The 23,907-nt window shown below is 38.6% G+C and overlaps 1 protein-coding gene across 5 annotated transcripts in view; it reads left to right on the top strand.

Annotated features, from left to right (window-relative positions):
- Nucleotides 1-23,907, top strand: part of ncor1 (nuclear receptor corepressor 1) — a 64,500-nt gene that overhangs the window by 6,876 nt on the left and 33,717 nt on the right. For all 5 annotated transcript variants that reach the window (XM_063485881.1, XM_063485879.1, XM_063485882.1 and 2 more), the window contains exons 2-14: nt 520-709; nt 3,310-3,404; nt 4,994-5,201; nt 6,203-6,385; nt 7,586-7,699; nt 8,964-9,020; nt 9,161-9,213; nt 9,897-9,963; nt 19,872-20,044; nt 21,016-21,106; nt 21,562-21,740; nt 21,882-21,936; nt 23,050-23,148. In XM_063485881.1, coding sequence (XP_063341951.1) covers nt 599-709; nt 3,310-3,404; nt 4,994-5,201; nt 6,203-6,385; nt 7,586-7,699; nt 8,964-9,020; nt 9,161-9,213; nt 9,897-9,963; nt 19,872-20,044; nt 21,016-21,106; nt 21,562-21,740; nt 21,882-21,936; nt 23,050-23,148 — 1,485 coding nt within the window. In that variant the 5' untranslated portion in view covers nt 520-598. The remainder of the gene's footprint in view (nt 1-519; nt 710-3,309; nt 3,405-4,993; nt 5,202-6,202; nt 6,386-7,585; nt 7,700-8,963; nt 9,021-9,160; nt 9,214-9,896; nt 9,964-19,871; nt 20,045-21,015; nt 21,107-21,561; nt 21,741-21,881; nt 21,937-23,049; nt 23,149-23,907) is intronic.

Raw genomic sequence — 23,907 nt, 5'->3', positions numbered from 1 at the left:
GTAGGGTCGACCTTACAATACGAAGCACTTTGATGCGACTGTTGTTTTGATTTGGTGCAGTATAAATAAAATTTCATTGAATATAGAGCACCTGCCTCCTCATTGTCTTGCCTGTTGTTGTTGTTGTTGTGGTTGTTATGACCAGTGCTTGACCCCACACATCAGTGATCCAAGATCAAAGATGTTTGAAAGCAGTATGTTGTGAAAATATGGCCTTTTGCAACACTTTGTACTTTGGGGTCATTTTTGTCCACGAGGACCACAGGTGTTATAAAATCCAATAAAAACCCCATAAATAAAGCAAATTACTTAAAACTTATTCCAATCATGCATAGTATAGTAATGAATAACTTCTGTTATTTTCAGACCATTTGATGAATAAAAAACACATTTTTGATAGCAAAAGATTTCTTTAGAGGACAAAAATGACCCAAGGACAACACAAGGGTTAAAAATATATACATTCATGTCTAAAATGTGACTCTTTGAAAAGTGCATGTATGTTTCTGTCTGGTGCAGGTGGTTCGTGTCTCCCAACATGGTCTAGCTAAACTCTGCATTCCGTGAAGCAGCTGCAGCCCGCTAGCACTGAGCCAGGATGTCCAGTAGCTCGGGCTACCCCCCGAGTCAGGGGAGCTTCAGCAGTGAGCAGAGCCGATACCCATCACAATCTGTCCAGTACACCTTTACCAGCAGCCGCCACCCACAGGTAAAGCCTCCTTTCTGCTTTCTTTTGTTTTGAGCGAACAGTCATGTTTGTATCCTCACCCCAGTCAACCCCTATTAGCCTTTTTGTTGTGGTGTAGAATCTCACTGACAGCTTTGATCGTGTTGCGTTAGTGTCTGCCTGTATGATAGATTTTAAGCTGTTGATGGCGATATCTGAAAGAGCAGGGGATAGATTATTTTCACTTTTCAAAAATACCACTTGTTCTGAGTTGACCAATCAGTGTCCTCCCAGGATTGAACCAGGGATCTTTTGCTTGTTGGGCTAATGCCAAAAGAAGCTACACTATGGAGCCATAGCTTTACTTCTATGAGAAATTACACTACTGTTTTCAGTAAAAAACAAAAATGGTGTAAAATGGTTTTATTGTTGCTGAAATCAGATTTTGCATAAGGTCTTGTGCCACTGGCTTCACTTGATAACACAAGGTATCAAAATAGCTGACCCATCTAGATACATTTTGACTTTTTTTTTCTCTCTCCTTTCAAACTTGCTATGACATCTGCCTGTCCCTGCTAGAAACTACCTAAAACTTTGTGATTTGTTTTCTTCCTCTACTTGGCTAAAAGCTATCTTTTAGTGGTGCACTTGATTTTTGGTGTAAGGAAAAAAGTGAGAGCTTTGAAGTGAATATAAATGCAATAGATTAATCAGTCCTGTAGTATAAATACACACCATTTGGTTTTTGTAATTGTTGGATGTCAAAAATGGGATAGAATCTAAAATTTGATTAGTAGTCTAGCTTTAGCTAGTATTCCAAATGAAATCAATCTGTTCCTCTTTCTGTTAATTGTGGATTAGAGTGCAGTATGAGTAGATATCATATCTCTTCATACTGAATTGGAACTGCACTCCTTACCAAGAAGTTTTTGTTTTTGTTTATATTATATGCATGAATAAAAGATAGGCGAATGACAGCAGAACTTTAAAGATGTTGTTAATTGTTTAATTAATTGATGTTGTTTGTGGCTTCAGCTTTAAGGAGCTTTATTGCTTCATTTTCAACTACAACTGAAGATGGAAGTGATTTAAAAACAAACAAAAAAAAAAAAACCCAAGACCAAACCCATTTTTTAATTTATTAGTGTTACATTGTTTATTTAAACCAATTAGAAATGCATCGATGCTGATTAAATTTGCTTGTAGTCTCAGTAGTGAAAAACCATGTGCGGTGGTAATTCCCGTAGCAGTATTTAACTCTAGAGCATCGTCCTTTTGCACATTCATTTGAGAATGTTGGATGGTGTTTGGACATTTTCAGTGACATGTTTCTTAGAAGCATACTTTCACAGAAAACTCTCGATGGGACATTTCTGAGCATTCACATTGTTTGCTTAAATCCGGGACAAAATGGGAATTTAGAAATGTTTCCTGTAACTGCATTTGCTTGTTCAGGTTTGTTTGGCAGTCACACTGTGCTGATAACATTTCTGTGTTCTTTACCCCATACAGTTTTGGATAAAAGCCTCTGACTATTACAGACATTTTAATCAATGTTCTTGCCATCAACAACATTCCTTTTAGTTTGCCAGAGGAGGAGTAGTGCTGCTGGTTTCAGTAATTCCATTGTGAACTGACTAATGACACGTTTGAAAAACGAGTGGAACTGGGCCTCACTTCAGGCCAGCCCTTATTCTCTAGTACTAGGATATATATATTTTTTGTATATTCCTGGTAAGCTTAACAATGATGTTGTATTCTGTCCTTACTCTGACCTCTGCCCGGGGGGGGGCAGAGGTCAGAGTAAGGACAGAATACAACATTGGCCTATCCCCGCTGTTTAATTTGGGAACTTTGTTGTTTTAATAAGGTGAGATCACAGATGAAAATGGCCTCTTGGATAACTGTGCCGCATTTATAGCCGTTTTTCTTTTTCTATATATCTGCAATGTCCCTGTTAAATAAACCAACAAATAAAATTATGTAAGCTAACAAAATAAGCAAAGCTAATTAGCTTAATTATTTATGATTTTAATCTCTGATTGCTGGCATCGTGATTGTCTACTCAGAGTTGCAGCTGAGTGGCAGAAATGCCCATTGAGTTGCCTTTATTAGATTAAGTAGAACAGAGTTTACAGGAAATGTGATGGGTGGGGTTGCAGGCATGTGTTTATGTGTGTATGTATGCATGAGGTGAGATGCAGCACAGGTCCATGGCCAGACTCTAACTGGGGACATCGCAGTTACATGATTTTTGTGCCCCTCAAAGCTTTTGACAGCGCATTGTACAGCCAGTGATGGTGCTTACATGAGCTGCTAAGGGGTAAAAAAAAAAAAAAAAAAGCATTGTGCTTCAGGTTATAGTTCATGTGTAAAAGTGTGAGTGAAGCAGGCAGTGGAGGCAGCTTTACTGATTCAAAGTGAGATGTATCTGTGGCAGAGAAATGTGTCGTTTTTGTAGACACTACTTTCTAAGGATGATCCGGTTGCTGCATCTGTGAGGTGCTTATAGTTTGTTATGGTATGTGAGGTAATGTTTGTTTTTGTGTATTGATTTCCATTTTCCCTGCTTCACACTGTCAAGAACTTGAATGAGATTGAGATTTAAGAATTAATTTGCTAAGTGTTCCTCTTGCCTTTAGGATTTCACCGTCCCAGACTACCGGAATCACATGCAGGATCCACAGGGTCGCAGAAGGCCGTCTTTACTGTCCGAATTCCACCCTGGAGCTGAAAGGTAGGAGCGTAATATTCAAATACCAAGCTGCTTATTAGGCTTTATTAGGTGCTTTCTTATTTCATTTTAGGTTTTGTTCTAGAGAGGTTTTCCCTTCTTGCATCTAGAGCAGGCCAAAAATATTTATCATGATATATATTTGAAAATTTGCGATAACAATATAACTGACAATATAATTGATGCGAGATAAAATACAACTCCACAACTTTACTAGCGCAAAAAAACCCCCATCCATTTATTTTCACTTAAACAAGCAGCTGTTTTTTTTATGTGCATTAAAGCTATATAAAAATTTAACAGTGCAAATGCAAATTCCTTGCTGAAAGTTTAACCAAAAGGCATTTGCAGTAGAAATGGGCTGACATATCCTGAGCATAACCATGTATAATATCCACTGAAGTTAAAAAGAGGTGCTTTGCAACATTAAACTGTAGTGTGCCAAATAAAAAAGTCAAATACGTATTTTTCGGACCATAAGGTGCACGGGATTATAAGACACATTAAGCAAAACAAAGCAGTCAGATAAATCAAACTATTCAACTCATTCTTCTTGCTTCCTCCACTTCTGTACCATTGATTCATTAATGCTGTATTCTATCACAGCTGCTCTATTCCCATGTTGTTGCAGTATATTAATGACTAACATTCTATTGTGGATGGATTATCTCAGTTGTTCTCCTGACTGAAGTTTGGTCTGTTTACAACATACTGCCATGCGATTGCATTTGTCTCTAACCATCAGGAACCTTCACGTTAACTTTTATCGAGTGGAAAAGTGTTAGCGTTCATCCTCCAGCTTCACTGTTTATGTTATGCTAACATAGCTGTGTCGCTAGCGACCACATAGCACATCATTATATACCACCTAGCCCAACTTCAGTAACCTTACAAACGTCACTGCTGTTTAGTTTCCTGTCTTCATTTATGTTGGAAGTGATAGCAGAGCTGTACGTTTGAATTTTTTCAGAAATCTCTCAGTCAGAACATGCTACATCATGCTTAGGTAACTAGCGAAACTAGCGAGCTAACTTCCGCTAACTTCCTGTTAACTTCTAACTCCGTTAAATGTAATAAATTCTGTTTTCATGGATGCCTGGATGTTAAACTTCATAGTTACACCTGGTAAAGCAGCAACGCTGATCATTTTATTAAAGATGAAAGAATTTAGACAGTTTTTAACTCTCAGTGATGCTGCAGTGTTTGTTTGACTTTGGGACCTGAAGTTGACGGCGTTTAGGACCCGCGTGCATGTTCTACAAAAAAAATGTGCTTTGGTGGGTATCTGATGGACAAACACTGAAGTGGCACCATTTTTACAAACCAATTCTGGTTCATCCGTTTCACTGAACGATCCGCTTTCTCTCTTCTCATTCTCCGTTACCGCCATGCTTTTTTGGCCATGTGCGCATGCGCGTTTTACTCATATTCTATCGCGATATTTCATTTTCTTATCGTTGCCTAACATTGTACCGGAATTACCGTGAACGGTATAATATGGCCCAGCCCTACTTGCATCCTCCAATTAATTTTGACAGCTAGTTGCAGTTTCTGATAAATCTGTAAATTTCTTGTTTACTTTTCTTTGTCAGGCCTCCAGAGAGGCGCCATGGTTATGAACAGCAGTTTCACTCTGTCTCAGCCCAACCTGAGCATGAGGTCTTGGAGGCTAAACGCCCTCGCATGGAGACTGTTGCTGAGGCTCATATCACCCACACCCCTCCCACTGCAGGGGGTATTGTTCTGCCTGTGCCTCATAGTGTACAGGACAGCCTAAGAGCCACTGTGGAGGTCAAGAAGGTGGGCATCATATTTTTTATTTTGTAGGTCCTGTATTTGAACCAGTTTATCAGGCAGAAATAATTAAGCTTAAGGTTGGACTAACATTTACTAATGTCAGTGTTCAGTATTCATAAAAGTTATTGTTATGAACATCTGAAAGACAAAAGATGAGGTCAGTTCTTTTCCATAATTAAGATTTCTTTATTTTGTTGGAACAAAAGTGAATATAAATGAGGACTAAAGCACAATCACTGTACAAAACAAGGCTCTCCACTATGGATAATGGCCAAATTTTAAAACATCAGCCATAGTCCCTTTATTTCGCAGTTGCTAAAGTCATGAACTTAACAATAGGTTCTTGTAGACAATAAAAAAAACTTGAGTCTGAGTAGACACTCATGGATTCTCAAACACTTAAGACTAATGCAGTCATGACGTTTTATGAAGGTTTTATTGCAGGATAGGGCTATTTTGGTAAGGTGTTGATTTGATTTGTATCCTCAGAGGATGTAATTTATAGGCCTTTGGACCTGAGCAGTGCATATTTATCTGGTCTTTGCTGATACTATCAGGTTAGCCAGTAAGCCATGCACCGGCTTCATGTTTCTCTACTGTCAGTACTTGATGTTGTTCAGCTGCCTTTTTGCTTAGTCTCTCATCCTACAATCAGAGGAACTCTGCTGTCTTGGACTGCCAGTGAAGGTTGTAGTCCTTGTTCTGCCCTGGACATCATCTGTGATCTGGAAAGGCGGAGTAGAACAAGAAATGCTCTTTCTAGCTGCTAGACAATGACAGTCAGAGTCAGTCTGTAGGAGGTGAGAACGACTGGAGAGGTAGCTGAATGGCTCAGAGCCTGCACATAGGGAAGCATGAAACCAAACAGGTTTCAGCTGGTTAGTGGTGAATTAATTTTCAAAAATAAAATACTTGGTAAATTAAGCTCTTCTGTCATATTATTGCCAGATTGCCTACCAATAATTTGTATAAACTTATTTAACAGTTTTTTGTTTTTTTGCCAGGAGACTCAGTTCACTGTCAAAGTGGAGTCTCCATCCCCAGGAGGACCTACACTACACATGGGGGAGGAGCAGGACACCTCTCCTTCTAAACTGTCCAAGGAAGAGCTGATCCAGAGTATGGACCGTGTAGACCGAGAGATTGCTAAAGTGGAGCAGCAGATTTTCAAGTTGAAGAAAAAGCAGGTTGGTTACCCAGCTTGGCCTTTTTTCTCTTAACATATTTCAAACACAATGAGTGTTGTGTAAGAAAACTTGGCACAGATAATGTTTTTCTTTCTTTTTCTTTAAGAAATAAACTGAGAGACTGATATGATACAAATTTTAGAACAGCATTGAGGAAGTGCTTAAATATAAATGTTTTGTTGCTTTTATGCAACTGTATCACAGCTAAACTTCAAACTGACTTTTTATTGAAAGTGACATTGAGGATAAATACTAAGAAAAATATTCATAGGAGGGTCTCAGAAATCCGCAGATCCATTTAGTGTAAAAAGTGTTGTACTCTCAGCTCAGGGTTAAAGTAATCTACCGGAAGTCTTTCCCTTTGAGAAAAGCCTGTTCAGTATGTCTGGTGCTAAATATCAAGTTCTCTACTGACTTGGTGATTATAAGCCCTGGAGGCTTGCTTGTCTTCTCGGTGAGCTCCAAGTTGCTCTTTGACCTTGAAAATTAAAGCATTCCTCAGGGCTATAAGATGCCTCTGCTGTAAATCTATAGGCTGACAGACTTGTGCCTTTCATTTTCTTGTATTTTTCCTAGAAGGCACTCTCAGAAACTACATTTCTAGATCCCTAGGTTTACTTTTTTTCTTCAGCTCAGCGTCCTATTTAGATTAGATTGTTTTTTTTTTTTTGTTGTTGTTTGTTTTTTTTACTTCTTGGTCGTCTCCGAACTGCTATCTCTTTTGGAATTCTACTTAATTAGATAGAAATGTTAGCTGATCAAGGCTGCAAGAGAATACCTCTCCCTTTTCCAGTCTGTCTTTTCCCAAGGTTTTCAGGGATTTAATGTTTATTTGAGGTATTTCAGGAACTCCTAATCTGGTCCCTGTAACCTGGTAGTTTACATAACCTTTAGCTTGTAAACATTGACCTAGCAAACATTCAGCAGATTAGTGTGTCTGTGTTTATTAACATGGCCCCAGTGGCAGAAACCTTCAGCCTTATACACAAAAACGCCTGCAGGGAATAATTTGACAATACCTGCATGGTCCTCATATATGAGATGCCGGGATCAGATCACTACACTGTTTATGGGTCTGTGTTTTTTCACAATCTGCTCTGTATGGTCATGCATAGATGAAATAAGTCTCTCCACTCCACATTGTTATTCTGATCTTGTGTGCCATAGGTCAAAAATTCATGTGTTCTTGTTGTCTCTTAGCAACAACTTGAAGAGGAAGCAGCAAAGCCAGTGGAGCCCGAAAAGCCAGTGACTCCTCCCCCAGTGGAGCACAAGCACCGCAGCATAGTCCAAATCATCTACGACGAAAACAGGGTTAGTCGTCTCATGCAAACACAAAGACACGCCTGCAAGTAGCATGGGTTCTTTGCTCTCTGGTCTCTGTTAGTTTATTATCTTGAATAATTGCAAACAGTGTCTGCAGAGCTGGGAGAACAAAATTACTTTTTCTGTTTAAAATCGTGCCACAATAAGCTGTGAGCAAGTGTTAAAACCACCAATGACACCAGCCAACCCGTGACAGTCTCCACCCTCAAATTAAGTAATTCCTTTTGTTAGCTGATGGGTTTGGAGTTTAATTTCACTCCCACTAATCACTTTCTGTAGTATCTAAGCTGTGGTAACCAACTGATGATATCTGAACGGTTCCTGTTATTGCTGACTCTCCTCACCCTCTTTTATATGCATCATCTGTTAGAAGAAGATGGAATATTTTGTGGTTGTAGCATTGTGTTTTGAAGTTAATGGGACTAGAAATGATGCTTCTTTTAAGTGCCGAATCTGTTTATCAAACAGAAGATGTGATTCTTTGTATCAGTTAAGAATACATTAATCTCATTCAAGGGCGGAGGTAAGCCTCATTATGTGTATTTCAGTTGAACAACAGTGCAGCAAGTGAGGATGTGTTTACACAGGTCACTGGAGTTCATGTGTGTCAGACAGTGTTGTGGTAGGAGAGCGCTGGGACACGCCTTCCCTTCTCAGTCAACCATTAACCCTTTAGGCTGTAAAGCTGCTCAGGCTTTGCACATAGCATTTAGTCTGGCAGCTGTGGTTGTTTATCTCAGTCTACAGATGGGGGTTTGTGAAATGTGAAAATGAAGAGTTGGTATGTCCCTAATGATCTTGAAAAAGCTGACAGACTGCAGCGATCCAGGAATACTGCCTTGACTGCCCTATTATTTACGCTTCAGTGGGAGTTCTCACTCTTATATTTATTTATTTTTTGTATTGTGAATTGCTTTTCAAGCTTTTGCAATTTCTTGCTTTTTGAATTAATTAATGGAGGAAGATTATATGTCAAGCCAGCTGAATACATCTGAAATAATCAAACACATGTCTGTTAAACATTTTTGTTTAGTCTTAAAGTCTTAAGATTATGGTTATGGCCATAGTTCAGTACTTCACTTGAGAAAGGAAAAACATTTGCCCCCTCTATTTTAACTGAACCTTCCTTTTAATGCTGTGCTGGCAAAATGTCTCAGAATCAACATAAACATCCATATCTGAAGATGGTGTGTTCCTGCTGTTTCTTTTTTAGTCTCCTGTTGTAATCTTTTTTTTTCTTTCCCCGATCTAGAAAAAAGCTGAAGAGGCCCATAAAATATTGGAAGGCCTTGGTCCCAAGGTTGAGCTGGTAAGTAGTTTAATGGTTAAGATTTTTGACCTTACATAAGCTTTGTTTAAGAAGTAGTGTTGCAGTTTGTCTGTTGGCTAATAATTAATCCACCATCTGTTGCTGTTCTGTTGGGGGGTTTTTTCCCTCTTGTTTTTTAGCCTTTGTATAACCAGCCGTCAGACACAAAGGTGTACCATGACAACATCAAGACGTGAGTGTCCATGTTTCTTTGGGTTTTTTTTACAAATAGATTTAATAAATATCCTAAGTACAGGATCTGATGCTTGCCTCGGTATCAGTATAAGAAGCCTCTGAGCTGAGGACAGCAGTGGCTGTAATATTGACCATGGCGAGATAAACCCGCTGATAAGTCCGTCTAATCTTAATGCTGAGTCACCTCATTGAACTGGCCTACTGACACCAAGGAGAGCAAGAAAGGAAGTGAGAAAATGTGTGTATGTGCCTGCATTGGGTGTGTTTAAAGCAGGTTGCGTTGGGTTGAAGGTCGTGTCGTCTGGGACAAAACCCTTATCGCTGTGTACCATGAGAGCAGCCCATCTGGCTCTGCTTTTATCAGGACAGGGCCCACTTCTGTGTGAATCTGCTGCACAGGCTGCACATTCAGGGTCGACGCACTCACTATTCTTTCCCCACCATCATGTGCAAACAGAATACTTCTCAGTATTTTGTATTTGCTACACAAATAAAGTGTTTGGTAGTGTGCTGGAACGGAATTTGAGCTCATTGCGTCAATGAATTTTGTAATTTTTAAAGGTAGCAGCTAAAGGCAACTCTTGCTCTGTTGAAACTAAAGTTGTTTTTTTTTGTTTTTGTTTTTTGTTTTGGTAATACTTTAAAAATAGTGACTGATTTTTGGCAACTGTTCACTTTCAGAAACCAAGTCATGAGGAAGAAGCTGATTTTGTTTTTTAAGAGGAGGAACCATGCACGTAAGCAAAGGGTAAGTGTCCTTGTACATTTATTTGTGTCATTGTTATGGATACAGCTCAAATAGCATCCCGTATTTCCATGGTTAGTGTGACAGCCATAACGTATGTCACTGTCCTTAGATGACCTGAGCTGAACTTGATGTGATATAAACACATTGTGATAATTTTTTTTATATGTGCTAGATTCTTTGCTTATGTAAAGCTAAAGAGTATTGAGATAGTCTTGACATATTGAGCCATAAGATGCAACGTGTCTTTTGTCCTGTCTTCCTTCACTCACACCTAACTGGTTCCAACAGATGGCTGCATCTCCCTAAGTCTGGTTGTGCTGGACATTTCTTCCTGTTAAAAGGGAGTTTTTCCTTCCCACTGTCACCAAGTGCTTTCTCAGAGGGAGCCATCTTGATTATTGGGGTCTTCTCTGTATTATTGCAGGGTCTTTAAGTTAAAATATTAACTGCCTTGAGGCGACAGTTGGTGTGAGTTGGCGCTATCTACATGAAAAAGAATTGAATTGAATCTTGAAGCAATACATGCCACGAATAACAAAACATTTATTCTGGTTTTAAAGTTTGTATCAGAACATCCGACAGTTTTATGGGGTCCATTTTATTGGACTGACTAATAAATGCTGAACCTTGGTGAACATTTAATTTAAATATTTTTTTAATAGTTTTCTTTAAAAGAAACTCTTGTAATTATGTGTAGTTAAATATAGAAGGTTACAGTGAAGCAAATTAACATTTTATCTTACTCATGAAAGTTTAATTATTGAGACTTCCGATTTGGACAAAGTTTAAAAAGGGTACCGTATTTTTCGCACTATAAGGCGCACTTAAAATCCTTTAATTTTCTCAAAAATCGGCAGTGCGCCTTATAAAATGGTGTGCCTTATCTATGAATTCTGGCTGTGTTTACTGACCTCGAACGGATTTTATGTGGTACACGGCGCTCAAAAATCTGTCAAAAAATGTTTTAGTAGGACTTTGCTAAGCTACAAAGCCGCACCGCTTGATGGATTGTCTGAGCGTTATGGCTACCATAGTCAGGAGCCTCGCGACTCATAGTAATCTGGGTCCAAAAATTCGTCCGCATCAGGTCCCAAAGTCAAACGAACACTGTGTAAATTCTTTCATCTTTAATAAAATGATCAGTGTTGCTGCTTTACCAGGTGTAACAATTAAGTTTAATATCCAGGCATCCATGAAAACAGAATTTATTAAATTTAACGGAGTTAGAAGTTAGCAGGAAGTTAGCAGAAAGTTAGCTCGCTAGTTTCGTTAGTTACCTAAACATGATATACCATGTTCTGGGAGATTTCTGGGCAAAAATAAAACGTACAGCTCTGCTATCACTTCCAACATAAATGAAGACAGAAAACTACACAGCAGTAACGTTTGTAAGGTTACTGAAGTCGGACTAGCTGGTATATAATGCTGTGCTAGTGATCGCTAGCGACACAGCTATGTTAGCATAACAAAGCATAACACAGTGGGCCCAAAACTCCGTCCGCTTCAGGTCCCAAAGTCAAACGAACACTGCGGCATCACTGAGAGTTAAAAACTGTCTAAATTCTTTCATCTTTAATAAAATGATCAGCGTTGCTGCTTTACCAGGTGTAACAATTAAGTTTAATATCCAGGCATCCATGAAAACATGGTATATGGTATATAATGCTGTGCTAGTGATCGCTAGCAACACAGCTATGTTAGCATAACAAAGCATAACACAGTGAACCTGGAGAATGAACGCTAACTTTTTTCCACTTGATAAAAGTTCCCGATGTGTTTTTTTGACAAATGCAATCGCATGGAAAATTGCTATAAACGGACCAAACTTCAGTAGGGGAGAACAACTGAGATAATCCAGCCTAGGGCTGTGTGATATGACAAAAATCTCATATCCCAATATAAGACATTTATCGTCCTGACAACGATATAAATCACAAAAATGTAATATTTTCTGTAAATTCTGTGAATCTCAGGCAACTCGACTTGCGTTTAGTTTTTCCAGCTGGGCGTCCTTTACCTGGATTCGAGTGTTTTAACCGATGCATGAAACTATATATTTTTAGACATAAGTTGTAACGGCCGCCATTTTCTTTCAAAGTTTGAGTCTAAGGTTTATTAGACTCAAACCTGACGGCTCTTTTTTTGCTTCTCATCCGTAAACTCTCTGCATACTCTTTCATGTGATTCAGTTTATTCTGAAAAGTCTCAACAGGATCTTGAGCTTTATTGTGAAAGGTTTATGTGGAAAACAAACAAGCGGACAGCGGAGCCACGCGATGGTTTTACCGTCATTGTTGCTAACGACAACACGTAAAAACAGGCACTTGTCCGTCCATAGTGTGGTTATATTAAATATAAGAGAAAGAGAGAACTTTAAGAAATTAATATAGCCACTACAGTGACCGTCAAAACGATGAAAAATATTGCTGTAAACAGTTTATTTTACGACACCACGAAACAAACGATAGCGTAATAGGAAACGATAGACGTTTTTATATCGTCATCCGATATATATCATTATATCAAACAGCCCTAATCCAGCCACAATATGAGGTTAGTCATTAATGTAAGATAAGATAACCTTTATTAGTCCCACACGTGGGAAATTCGTTTTGTTACAGCAGAAAGTGGACAGTGCAAAGTTACATAGCAATAATGAGAAAAACACTGGAACAACAGTATATGTTGTTCTAGTGTTTATAGAGCAGCTACCAGAGAATTCAACATTAATGAATCAATGGTACGGAAGTGGAGGAAGCAAGAGGAATGAGTTGAGTAAAGTCTGACTTATCTGACTGTTTTGTTTCGTTTAATGCGCCTTATAATATGGTGCGCCTTATGTATGAAAACAGACCCGTTTGTCGACAGTGCGCCTTATAATACGGTGCGCCTTATGGTCCAAAAAATACGGTATATACAGTATACCATACTGTGCAAAAGTCTTAAGCCACGCCCAATTTCTTTATATTTTGCTTCCAAAGAGCTGGAGACTTTTCTTAAGTGCTCTTGATCAATAGCTCTCCAGGCTTTCTTTGGATATTGGGTGCTTTTTTTTTTTTTTTTTTTTAAACAAATTTTCAGTCCAGTCCTCATACCTGACCTTTTTCAGAAGAACATCTGTTTTTGTGTCCACTAACATTAACCTATGTGTCATTCAGGCATAAGACGAAGAGACAACTTTACTAAGATGTCTACATACATTTACAAAATGAAAAGAAATGATGAATAGCGAGACTTTTATGCTGCTATTTGATGTCACAATGAAAAACTGAACAGTTGGAATTGCAGTTGAAAAGCTGCAACTGTCCTGCCTATATATAAAGCTAATACTAGCTTTTAAATCTGTTTCATGGCTCTAATGAATTTTGTTTCCCCAAAATTTATTTTAAGACCTACATGGAGAGCATTGCTGGGGAGAAGGAACTTTTTTATGTACATAACTAGGGTTGGGCGATATGTAAAAATTTGCCAACCAACAATCCATCGTCCATTGTCCAATAATCAACAATGGGCGATATATTCACGCATGCGCAGACTTTTTGATGGGTGGAGCAATGTAATTATGCACGGACTGATTTGGGCATTTACAACACAGAAGAAGTCCAAACATGGATGAACTAATTGCCAAAAAAATATAAAGTTGCCAATTTGGGATTTCTTTGGCTTTAAACCGATGAAAGAGGTAAACTTAAGGATGTAACCAAAACAGTGTGCCGCTGACGTATAGTGCGAGCAAAGGACTGAAACACGACTTACTTGCATTAGCATGTATGTGTCCACCATCTGAATGTTTTTTTCTGAAAATAGGCTATTACCTTTCTTTCTTTCTGTTATGAGTTTGAGTAAATGAATCGCTGTATTTGGGCACAATGAAGAGCACACTCTTTCATCTGCTCGCAGATGAAAGATGGTGCTGTTAAAACAGCACTATTATTTTTTTTTTCTGTTGACTGCTTCTATTAGCTCCATCATTATTAGCAAACTTACTCATGGGCAAATAAATAAATAAATCGCCCTTGTACAAACGATTGACGATAGGCTCAGCTTATCGTCTGTAGTCAATATATTCGTCCAATCGCCCAACCCTATACATAACCCATCTGCCCCATTCAACTCTTGTGCAAATTTCATTTCAAATCAGACTTTGACAGGCCAGAAGAGGAAAATGATGGAATAATCCTGTCCGTTTTTTCATATTTACAGTAAATTTTAAACAACATCTCACAAAAAAGGGAGCAGATCGAGCGTTTTGTAATCTTTATTCCAAAAAAACTGTTGGAACTGTTGCCATTAACGATAAACATTAGCATGTTGGTAAGAAAACCTGCATTTTGAAATTAAGTTAACTAAGTATCCTGTATGTTAACTAGAGTTTGAGCATTTGTAACAAACATAACAGATAAAAATCTGTTGGAAACTCTGCGAGTTATCCAGCGCGCCTCACTCTGACTCATCTTTCCAGTGACCATCAGCAAGCAGTTCCGCATCTGTGTCTCTGAGTGTCTGTACAGGCCTATGGTCAGTAGACCAGCATTGTTGTCCCTTGAGCTGTGCTAATGGCTAATAAAAATAATGTACTGATGTATTTACAGAACAGGAAACATCTTGTTTTCCCTTGTTTGTTCACTGTGGCAGCCAATAAATGCTTTTTTTATGTAACAGAATAATAAATATTGTCACATCAAAGACCATTTCTTAGAAACGGCTGGCCAATTCTCGCTCTTTCTTATCAGTTACCATTTATTTAAATATTTCAAACGTAAGCCATGTGGAAACACTTGGCGTGGGTGTGTGTGGCAGTGGCTCAGTGAGTCCCACCTTTCCCTCTCTGTGTCAGACAGGCTTTTGGACTCTGAACAATGGCAGAGTGCACATGGCTACATGCCAAGAGGAAGGTGAATTGTTTGTCTATCGCTGCACAAAGTGGAAATGAGGCTATATTGTCCTGCAGTCTTTCCAGATCGTAACTTAGCATTTTAACTGTGACACTTTTGGAAATTATTACAAACAAATCCTTTTTTCCCTCCACAGTTACTAATAAACAAATGGTACCTGCGTGTGTTAATAACAACTAAAACAAAGAGGCAATGAGCTTTTGAACCTTATTTGTAGATAGAATTGGTGGATGGGAGCAGCTTGTGCGTGGGTCAGGATACTGAAATAAGTAATGTCAAAGGCAGACACAAACCGCACAACCAACACAACGAGTTCCTGAGCAGCTTGTACTCGGTGAACTCTTCTGCTTTCACTTCAGCCCGTCTGTCGCCGTGTTTACTTTCTCACTCCCTTTCAATGATAAAGTGCAACACAGATTTCAGTGACTGGTCAGATAACACGTGTGCTAATAAACACATGCTTACCTGCACGTAAAATCACGATCATTGGGGTTTTTTTGGGGGGGGGGGGGGTTTCTTCAACTTTTTAACCTTTAACATTATTTGCATCTGTTTGCCTCATCTGTCCACTGGTGTAGCAACGTTTGGGTTGGCCCCAACAAACTGAGTTGTTGCCTTTGTTTGTTCAAAAATGTTTGAGTGCAGTTCCTGGCAAATGAGCCAGACTTTTTAAAGGCACAGATATTTTTGCTGGTGTTTAACAGCAATGCTGTTATGATCCACCAGATTTGGTGCATTTTTGTTATTTGAATTAATTATAAATCTGTGTTGGGGAGTGTTACTTTACATCACACGATCATTACAATTAAAAAGTAATCCATTGAGAGCGTAACCTACTGTAATTACATTATATTGCAACAGTTCACAACAGCTTCTAGGACAATCGGCCAGTAAAAGACAGTAAATGTTGGTACTAGTGCTGGGCGATATGGAAAAAATATTTATCACGATATGAATTATTTTATATCACGATAACGATATATATCACGATATACGACCTGACCTGTGGTCATCTGGAAAGTACGCAGTCTGTAAACAGCGAGTGCCGAGGGTGCAGTCTTTGTTTTGAGTTACCGTAAAGTATGTCGCAAATCCGGGTGCACGTACAGCAGCAAACCACGAGACGGAGTTTCTTTGCGAAAAATATCATTTTTTTATACCATATTATTTACTTGCATAAAGTTAAGAGCATGTATAGTGAGAAGACAACACTAATATATTTGCCACAGGCTATTTAACCCTTTAAGACCTACCATAGAACCAAGTCCGCCAGAGCTTATCTTTATGTTTTTACATGCTGTAGTGCCATTTGTGGGAGTATTTCAAGTTTCCATATATCAATACAACCGTTATAGCCCAAATTTTAATAATATGTATGCATTAAGTCCATAGTAACTACATAAATTGCAAAAACTTGTAGTGCAATAAACTACAAAAAAATTGAAAATCGTTTTTTTGTTTTTTACATATATTTCTAGTTAAAAAAAAATTAAGCGGTGTATCCCTCAAAACTGTAAATACAAAAGTTTCCAACCACGAGAAATTTATTTTGAGTGTCTTCATAGTTTTATTTTTGAGATACACTAATTTTTATATACTACAGGAAAAATGAAAATAAATATTATAATGCATCAAAATAAACTATTTCCAACAGTGTAATTTGAGTTCTAAGCATCCCAGAAACGATACAGAAAAACATAAAGTCAAACATGTCTTTTAAAAACACCAACATAGGCTTATAAGGCCCTTTCGCGAAAATGACGTCACTTCCGGTTTCGGGCAGGTAATGCCGGACGTGCGATAGTTCGCGCTGACGTATATGCCAACGTAGGAAGTCTTATGAACGTCGGCAAAGCCTGTTTCTGGAATATTGTGTTTTTGTTGCTGCAAGTTTGGAATATTGTGTTTTTGTTGCTGCAAGTGCTTCTTATGCAATTTTTGCAAAGTTATATGTGGAAGGAAACCGTGACTTTGGACAAGCTAATGGCATAAGATGTAAGTACAACTCCGGTTTCACATGCAAAAAAAAATTATTGCACTACCTTATGTGGTTCCAGTTCTACAGGGATTTAAAAATAGTTAGGTAAAACGGAGTGTGCCTGCTCCGACCAGTTGTAAAGGGTTAATTATATATTTCATGTAATAATTTATAAAATTTGGGTTAGTACGATATAAACGATAGAAGACAAATGGCACGATAGACACTTTTCTATCGTCCACACGATATATATCGTCATATCGCCCAGCACTAGTTGGTACTACTTTTTTTTTTAGCACTTATTGCACTTTTAGAGACAGCTTTTGACAATATTGCATGATAAAAGAAGATGGTGTTGAGTTAGAGTACTGGTCCTAGTTGAAAGTTTCCTCACATAAATACTGGATGTCAAGGCAATGCCATCCAGATTAAATATCTCTTTCACATATTCTGCAGAGCCAAATATAAAAACTTCATTTTTGTTTGGAGATTCCAGGCGCTTCCTTAAAATGTGATGTATATTGCTTAAAAGAATGAAGGGAACACTTGATTCTCACAATCCAACACAAGGTCGGTTAAATTTCAGGTGTAAGGAAGCATAAACCATGTCTGTTGCAAATGAAAGTAACATCAGGAGCACTAGAAATGCAACAAGACAAAAAAAGGAATGGTTGTAGAGGTGTTGGCCACAGATCATTGCTCTCTCCTGAGTAATTTTTCTCTATTTGCGATTTTTGCTGATGTCCTTGTCAATGCTGATAGGATGAGCTGCCCATTCAGGTTGCATAAGCAGTGTAGCTCCTCCAGCATGGCATACCCATAAGTGCCAAGAAGGGTTAAGTAAGTAAAACTTTGTGATTTTATATCCTGAAAGGTGCTATATAAATAAAGTGCTTCACAAGAGCCAACAATGTAAAAATAAATAAATAAATGAATAAAAGCAGAGTTAAAGAGATGTTTTTAACTGACTGTACAGTCAAGTCCAAAGGAAGAGAGTTGCAGAGTCTGGAGGCCACTGAACAGAAGGCTCTGTCTCCTTTTGTTTTCAGCTTAGTATGGGGCATCATCAGCAGACCCTGGTCACAGGACCTCGGGGACCTATGGGTACAGAAGTCCTCTGATATAACCTAGTGCCTGTCCACGAAGAGCTCTCCAAGTCAGTGAAAGAATCTTAAATTTCACTCTGATGTAGACCGAAAGCCAGTATAGCTGCATCAAGAGCAGCATTTTAAAGAACTTGCAAGCGTTCTTTGGAGGCTTTGCTAAGACATGTATACAGTGCATTGCAGTAATCCAATCGTGATGAAACCAAAGCATGAATGATCATTTCCAGTTTAGGACGTGACACAATGGATCTTAGTTTGGCAATATTTTTTAGATGACAAAAACAGGAACGAACCAGAGACTTGATGTGCATATAAAGTAAAACTAGAGGTTCCTTAATCAAGTTTCTTTAAAAAAATTGCCAAACAAATCGGTAGGTACCTTACTGGAGGCCAGTGAAACATTGACAATAGTGAGCACACTGGAACTAATGCACTGTAAGACATTTTTCAACGAAGATGTAGGTAAAATGTCCAGAGAGCAAGAAGAGGCTTTCATTGTACCAATAAGCTTCACTAGCTCAGGTAAAGTTACTGCTCCAAAGCTGCGTAAGATAACTGGCCGAGCTGGTGTGGGAACCATCAACATAGATGCTGAGGAAAAGATATTATTTCTTACATTTCTGACTTTATCAACAAAAAAGGAAAGATAACGTTGACAGTCCTCATTTAAGAGTATAGGAGCAGTAGGTGTAGCAGAGGACTGTAAAACTGGTACTGATCTTGTTTTAAAAGGATAGATATAGTCTAAAATAGAAAGGCAATGTTAATAAAGTCAAAGTCAAAAGTCAGCTTTATTGTCAAAAACCATATGTACAGATAATAGACCGGAATTTGAAATTGCAGTGCTCCCATGGCCCTCAGTGTTACACTAAACAACAGAAAGATAAAAAGAATTAAAATCTTATATACATTAAAATGATCCGTTAGGATATCTACATCATTATAAGGGAATAAAAATAAATTAAAGCCTCAGAAAACGTGCTGGCAGTAGAAGATTTTAATAAGAGCAGACCTCATAGTGAGCTGAAGACGGTGTCACAGTCACAGATAAATTAAAAATAACACTGCAGTGGTTGGAAATAAAAATGTCCTCAGAACAGAGAGAATCAACGAACAGACCCAAAGTAAAAACGAGTTCCAAAGGACAGTTGGGCTGGATAAAATTAAAAGCGTCCAGAGTCATTATCAGTATGGATGATAAAATCCTTGACTACGACCAGTCAACAGTTTTAGGGTGGATGATTTAAAAAAAAGTCACTAAAATCCTTTTTGTCATGCTGTTTGGAGCAGGTGAATGGTACACTACAGCACAATAAAAAGGGTCCTTTCCCCCGATTTTAATAACTTAAGATGAGACCGAGGAGTCTGGAGAAACACTCATGAGATACCTGTGTTGCGGAAATCCAGGCCTATCACATCCAGGCAGGGATGTGGATGTAGAAAACCCCTGTGATATAATCCCAGGGGAGTAGGTGATTGGTAACGCCGCCGACATTTACCAGTACAGACGAGTCTGAGTTTTACATGCAGCGGACTACTCATGTGCCTGTTTTCAGTCCAAACTCTCAAAAGACAGATGGTGTTGCAGGCAGTGTAACGTTCACCATTGAGTCTTTTTCATGTCAGTCACATGTGCTCGGTGTGAACCTGCTCTCATTTGCAATGAGAACAGGGCGCCAGTAGTGGTCTTCCAGTTCTGATGTTCAGCAGCAGTCTGCTCAGCCCTGCTTGGCTCTCATTGTGTAACAGCACATCTGCTGGTATCTCCTCCACACTCCTCAGACTGTGTTGGGAGCCGCTGCTTTTATTGATGTGCCACGCTGGAGGAGCTAGATTATTTGTGTAACCTGAATGGACACACTGATATCCCTGAAGTTTAACTTAACCCCCTCTTGATGTAGTCGTGCATGTTTCATGCTGTGTACACAGGAACAGAAGATCTGCCAGCGTTATGACCAGCTGATGGAAGCATGGGAGAAGAAGGTGGAGCGAATGGAGAACAACCCCAGACGCAAAGCCAAGGAGAGCAGAACACGGGAGTACTATGAAAGGCAATTCCCCGAGATCCGCAAGCAGAGAGAGCAGCAGGAACGCTTCCAGAGGTAAAAATGTAAAAAAAAAAAAAAAAAAACCCAGAGACATATGGTTAGATATTTTTGGTACTTTTTTCACAAACACACTGATGCCTTTTGAACTTGGCAAAGTGAGGATTTGGTTTAAAGAGGTCAACATACAGATTAGGGTTAAACTGAAACTAATTGGTTTTATTTTCAGTTTTGATTAATTTTCTTTTCACCAATCAATTTAATGATCTGTGAAATGCTTGTGGTTACATTCAGAGTGAAGTCCACATGGCTGGTTGTACTGTGTAGCGAGGAGTCATGCATGGAGTCTGATCAAAACACGTAGCGTGAGTTAAAATCATAAAAAATGAATAGTGTACGCTGGATGTGATTAAAACTGAAGGCGCCACTGTGAATTTTCACTCTCGCAGGGATTTGATACATTAACAACAAGAACTGGCACTACACCTAGATGTTAAAATTGCCTTTTCTGTCTTTAAGAGGCCTGTTCAGCGATCTCTTAAATGGAGGGCATTTGGTGGTATGTAATGGCCTGCTTTGGCTCTCTGGGTTTGAGACGGGGTCAGGGTCCAGAGTCTGGTTGTTCCTGGCACTGGCGCTTTGTGCTTTAATTGAAATATCCACGTAAGAGTGTTTATGTCAGCGCTGTTTATGCAGACTGCTAGACCGTGAAGGAGGAAGCCAGTAATAACTGTTCAGGGAGACTGTTTTCTTCATTAATAATGGGCACAAGGATTTTGATCTTGAAGAGGGCTTTGAAAGTCCAAAGTTTCCCTTTCTCAGCAATTTGTCCCTGAGTTTGGAGGTTTGTTTTTTTTTTTTTGTTTGTTTGTTTGTTTTTTTTAAAAGGGTGTCAATATCACCTAGCTTCTATACAGATGTTATGGATTACTCTCTCTCTCTCTTTTTTTTTTTTTTTTTACATTATTTTGACAACATTTGAAATAAATGATCAATACTGTAACATTTATAACTCTGCTTATTCACAGGGTTGGACAAAGGGGAACAGGTCTGTCTGCAACAATTGCAAGAAGCGAACATGAGATTTCTGAAATCATAGATGGGCTTTCTGAGCAGGAGGTGGGTATTAAGTGGACATAATTTGAAATGTGCTATGAGGTTCCTATGCCAGAGTCATGAGCAGCTGTAACCAGTTCAGCCACTCTGGCCCTCTGAGGGTTTCTTTTTTTTTTTTTCCCCCAATTGCGCCAAACAGAAAGTAGAAATGTTTAGATGATAATGAGTTCTGCTGATTCTGCGGTAACCACACTAGTCTTTCTGTAACTGCTTCACAATAAAAGCATCACTGGTTATGTGGTATAATGCTTTTAATGTGAAACTGAAACAGCTGGTTAAGCAAAAAGGAGTGAAACTGTAAAAGGAGGCTCTCCAACTCACATAGAGGGAGAGATGTCTCTTTTATCTCCCTTACTACATCACCTCAAATCATAAAGCACATAATCTTCATGAGTAAGCTGTAAGGTGGTGTATTGATTAAGAGGGGTAACAGAGGCCGCTTTGTCTGTGTTCCACAGAACAACGAGAAGCAGATGAGACAGCTGTCAGTCATCCCACCCATGATGTATGACTCTGAGCAGAGGCGAGTGAAGTTCATTAACATGAACGGCTTGATGGATGACCCGATGAAGGTGTACAAAGCCCGGCAGTTCATGAATGTTTGGACCGAACACGAAAAGGAGATCTTCAAGGAGAAGTGAGTTGTTTTCGTTTTGCTGGCGGCACAAGATATTACAGCCGCAGTGTGTCCCTGTACTTCAGATGTGGTTTATGGGACTTAATGCTAGCTTGCTCTTGTGGTTTTGGCACATGCATAATCTGTGGATTGTTTGTGCAGGTTTGTCCAACACCCCAAGAACTTTGGCCTGATTGCCTCCTATCTTGAAAGAAAGGTAAACTGCAGTTAAAGTGTTTGTCATAAGACTGCTTATTCTGATCTTTTGTAACAAATTTATGTGTTCATTTTTAGTTCCTATTTTTGTAGGTCTGCAAATCAATCAAATTTTATATGTATGGCACTTTATATGCAGGTCAGTGTAGTTCAGAGTGCTTGAAAGATGACTTATAAGTCATCTTTCAAGCACTCTGAACTACATTAGTAGCCAATAATAAGTAATACAATAATACAAATAATACCCGGCAAAATAAAAGTATGAAGTGCTTTGACTGCTCTGGGAGATGGGCCCTGTGTAAGAATCAATACATTTACCAAAAACGAAAAAATTAGTAGATACATGGAATAATAAAATACAAAAAATAGAAATAATTAAAGCTGCAAGCAGCAATGAGAGGGCCCTCCCATTCTGGTGTACCTCCAAGCGTGATGTGGTCGAATTTTGCTGAACGCCCCCAGACTTTTTTGTTCCTCTTGGCATGTTACACGTGTGTACCAAATTTCATTCATGTAGCTCAAACCATGCGCTGGTTGTACTATCATAAGTGACGCCATTGAGCCATTTCCTGCTCTCTGTATGTGAATCCAATAAAATATGTAAATTTTCACCAGACCTGACACATGTGCAAAATTTTATGATTTTTTTTTAGCATTATAAAGCCTCAAAAAGGCGATCAAAGACATAAAATAATAATAATAAACGGAACAGATACAATAGGGCCTTTGAACGTTTTGTGCTCAGGCCCTAAAAAGCAAATACAGTTGCATCACAAAATAGAATAAAATAGAAAATAATGAAGAAGCTTCCATCAGCAAATAAAAATAAGTTGGTGTTAGAAAGTAAATAAAAAATAAATGAAGTGATGTCTATAAAGCAGACTTCTTTGTACACTTACAGTGGATATAAAAAGCATAACACACCCAGGATTTTTTATGTTAAAACAAATAAGACCGCAATAAATTTCAAACCTTTTCCACCTTTAATATGACCTACAATTTGTACAATTCAGCTGAAAAACAAACACATCTGTTAGGGAAAAAAATAGATAGTTGATAATAATAAACCAGGTTAAAGAACTGGAAATTCTTAAATTTGATATTCCTGTTTCAGTGTGTTGCTGATTGTGTCCTATACTACTACTTGACCAAAAAGAACAACAACTACAAGACACTGGTGAGGCGAAACTATGGAAGACGGAGGAGGAACCAGGTAAATCAAACACTTTTAAAAAAAGAGATGTCGCTATTTTCACACTGGTACTGCAGCCCTAAATGTCTGATACACTGGGATCAGACATTAAAGAGTCTTAATGGTCTAACCAACCAAATCTCTGTGTTATGTGAGAGCAGCATAGGTGCGGTGAATTCAGTGGGCCACAGGGTGCTGTGCATCCTTTCTTCTGCATGCTGTACAAGGAGCACCCTCACTTAAACTAGACCTTTAAATCACACCCTCACTTAAATCAAACCAACCTGATTCACCCAAGATTTACAGAGTTCATGTGTTTTATTTATTTTCTTTTTACTAGTGTCAGTAACACGATGATGGATTTGTCTTTCACAGGCTTCTTTTATTAATAGGAAATTAGGTCAACTTTAGCAGTAAAACACCCTGTAAGCACTGGAAATAACAAATTATATAGTATGTCACTTGGCCTTATATTAAAACCATTGTTATGGATGGGCACAGCGTTTGCATCTGGCCATGACATGTGATTATTTCACATGCTGAGTTTGCAGCATTGGCTTCGTCTTACTCTTACACATCTGTTTCATTTCTCATCAGACTGACAGCTGATAAATATACACATATGCTACATATATTATACAAGGACCACACCCCAGACTCTGCTTTGCTCGCAGTCTTCAAGGGCCAGAGAGAGCAACCTGAAAGCAGGGTGACATTTACTTAAGCTACGAGTAGTGGGATTATTGTATGGGTTCAGTTTGACACAAACGCTATCTGTAC

This window comes from Pelmatolapia mariae, linkage group LG10_11 (genome assembly GCF_036321145.2).
Source record: "Pelmatolapia mariae isolate MD_Pm_ZW linkage group LG10_11, Pm_UMD_F_2, whole genome shotgun sequence".
Lineage (NCBI taxonomy): Eukaryota > Metazoa > Chordata > Actinopteri > Cichliformes > Cichlidae > Pelmatolapia > Pelmatolapia mariae.
The sequence above is the reverse complement of the archived record's forward strand: the minus strand, read 5'-3'. Positions and strand labels throughout refer to the sequence as shown.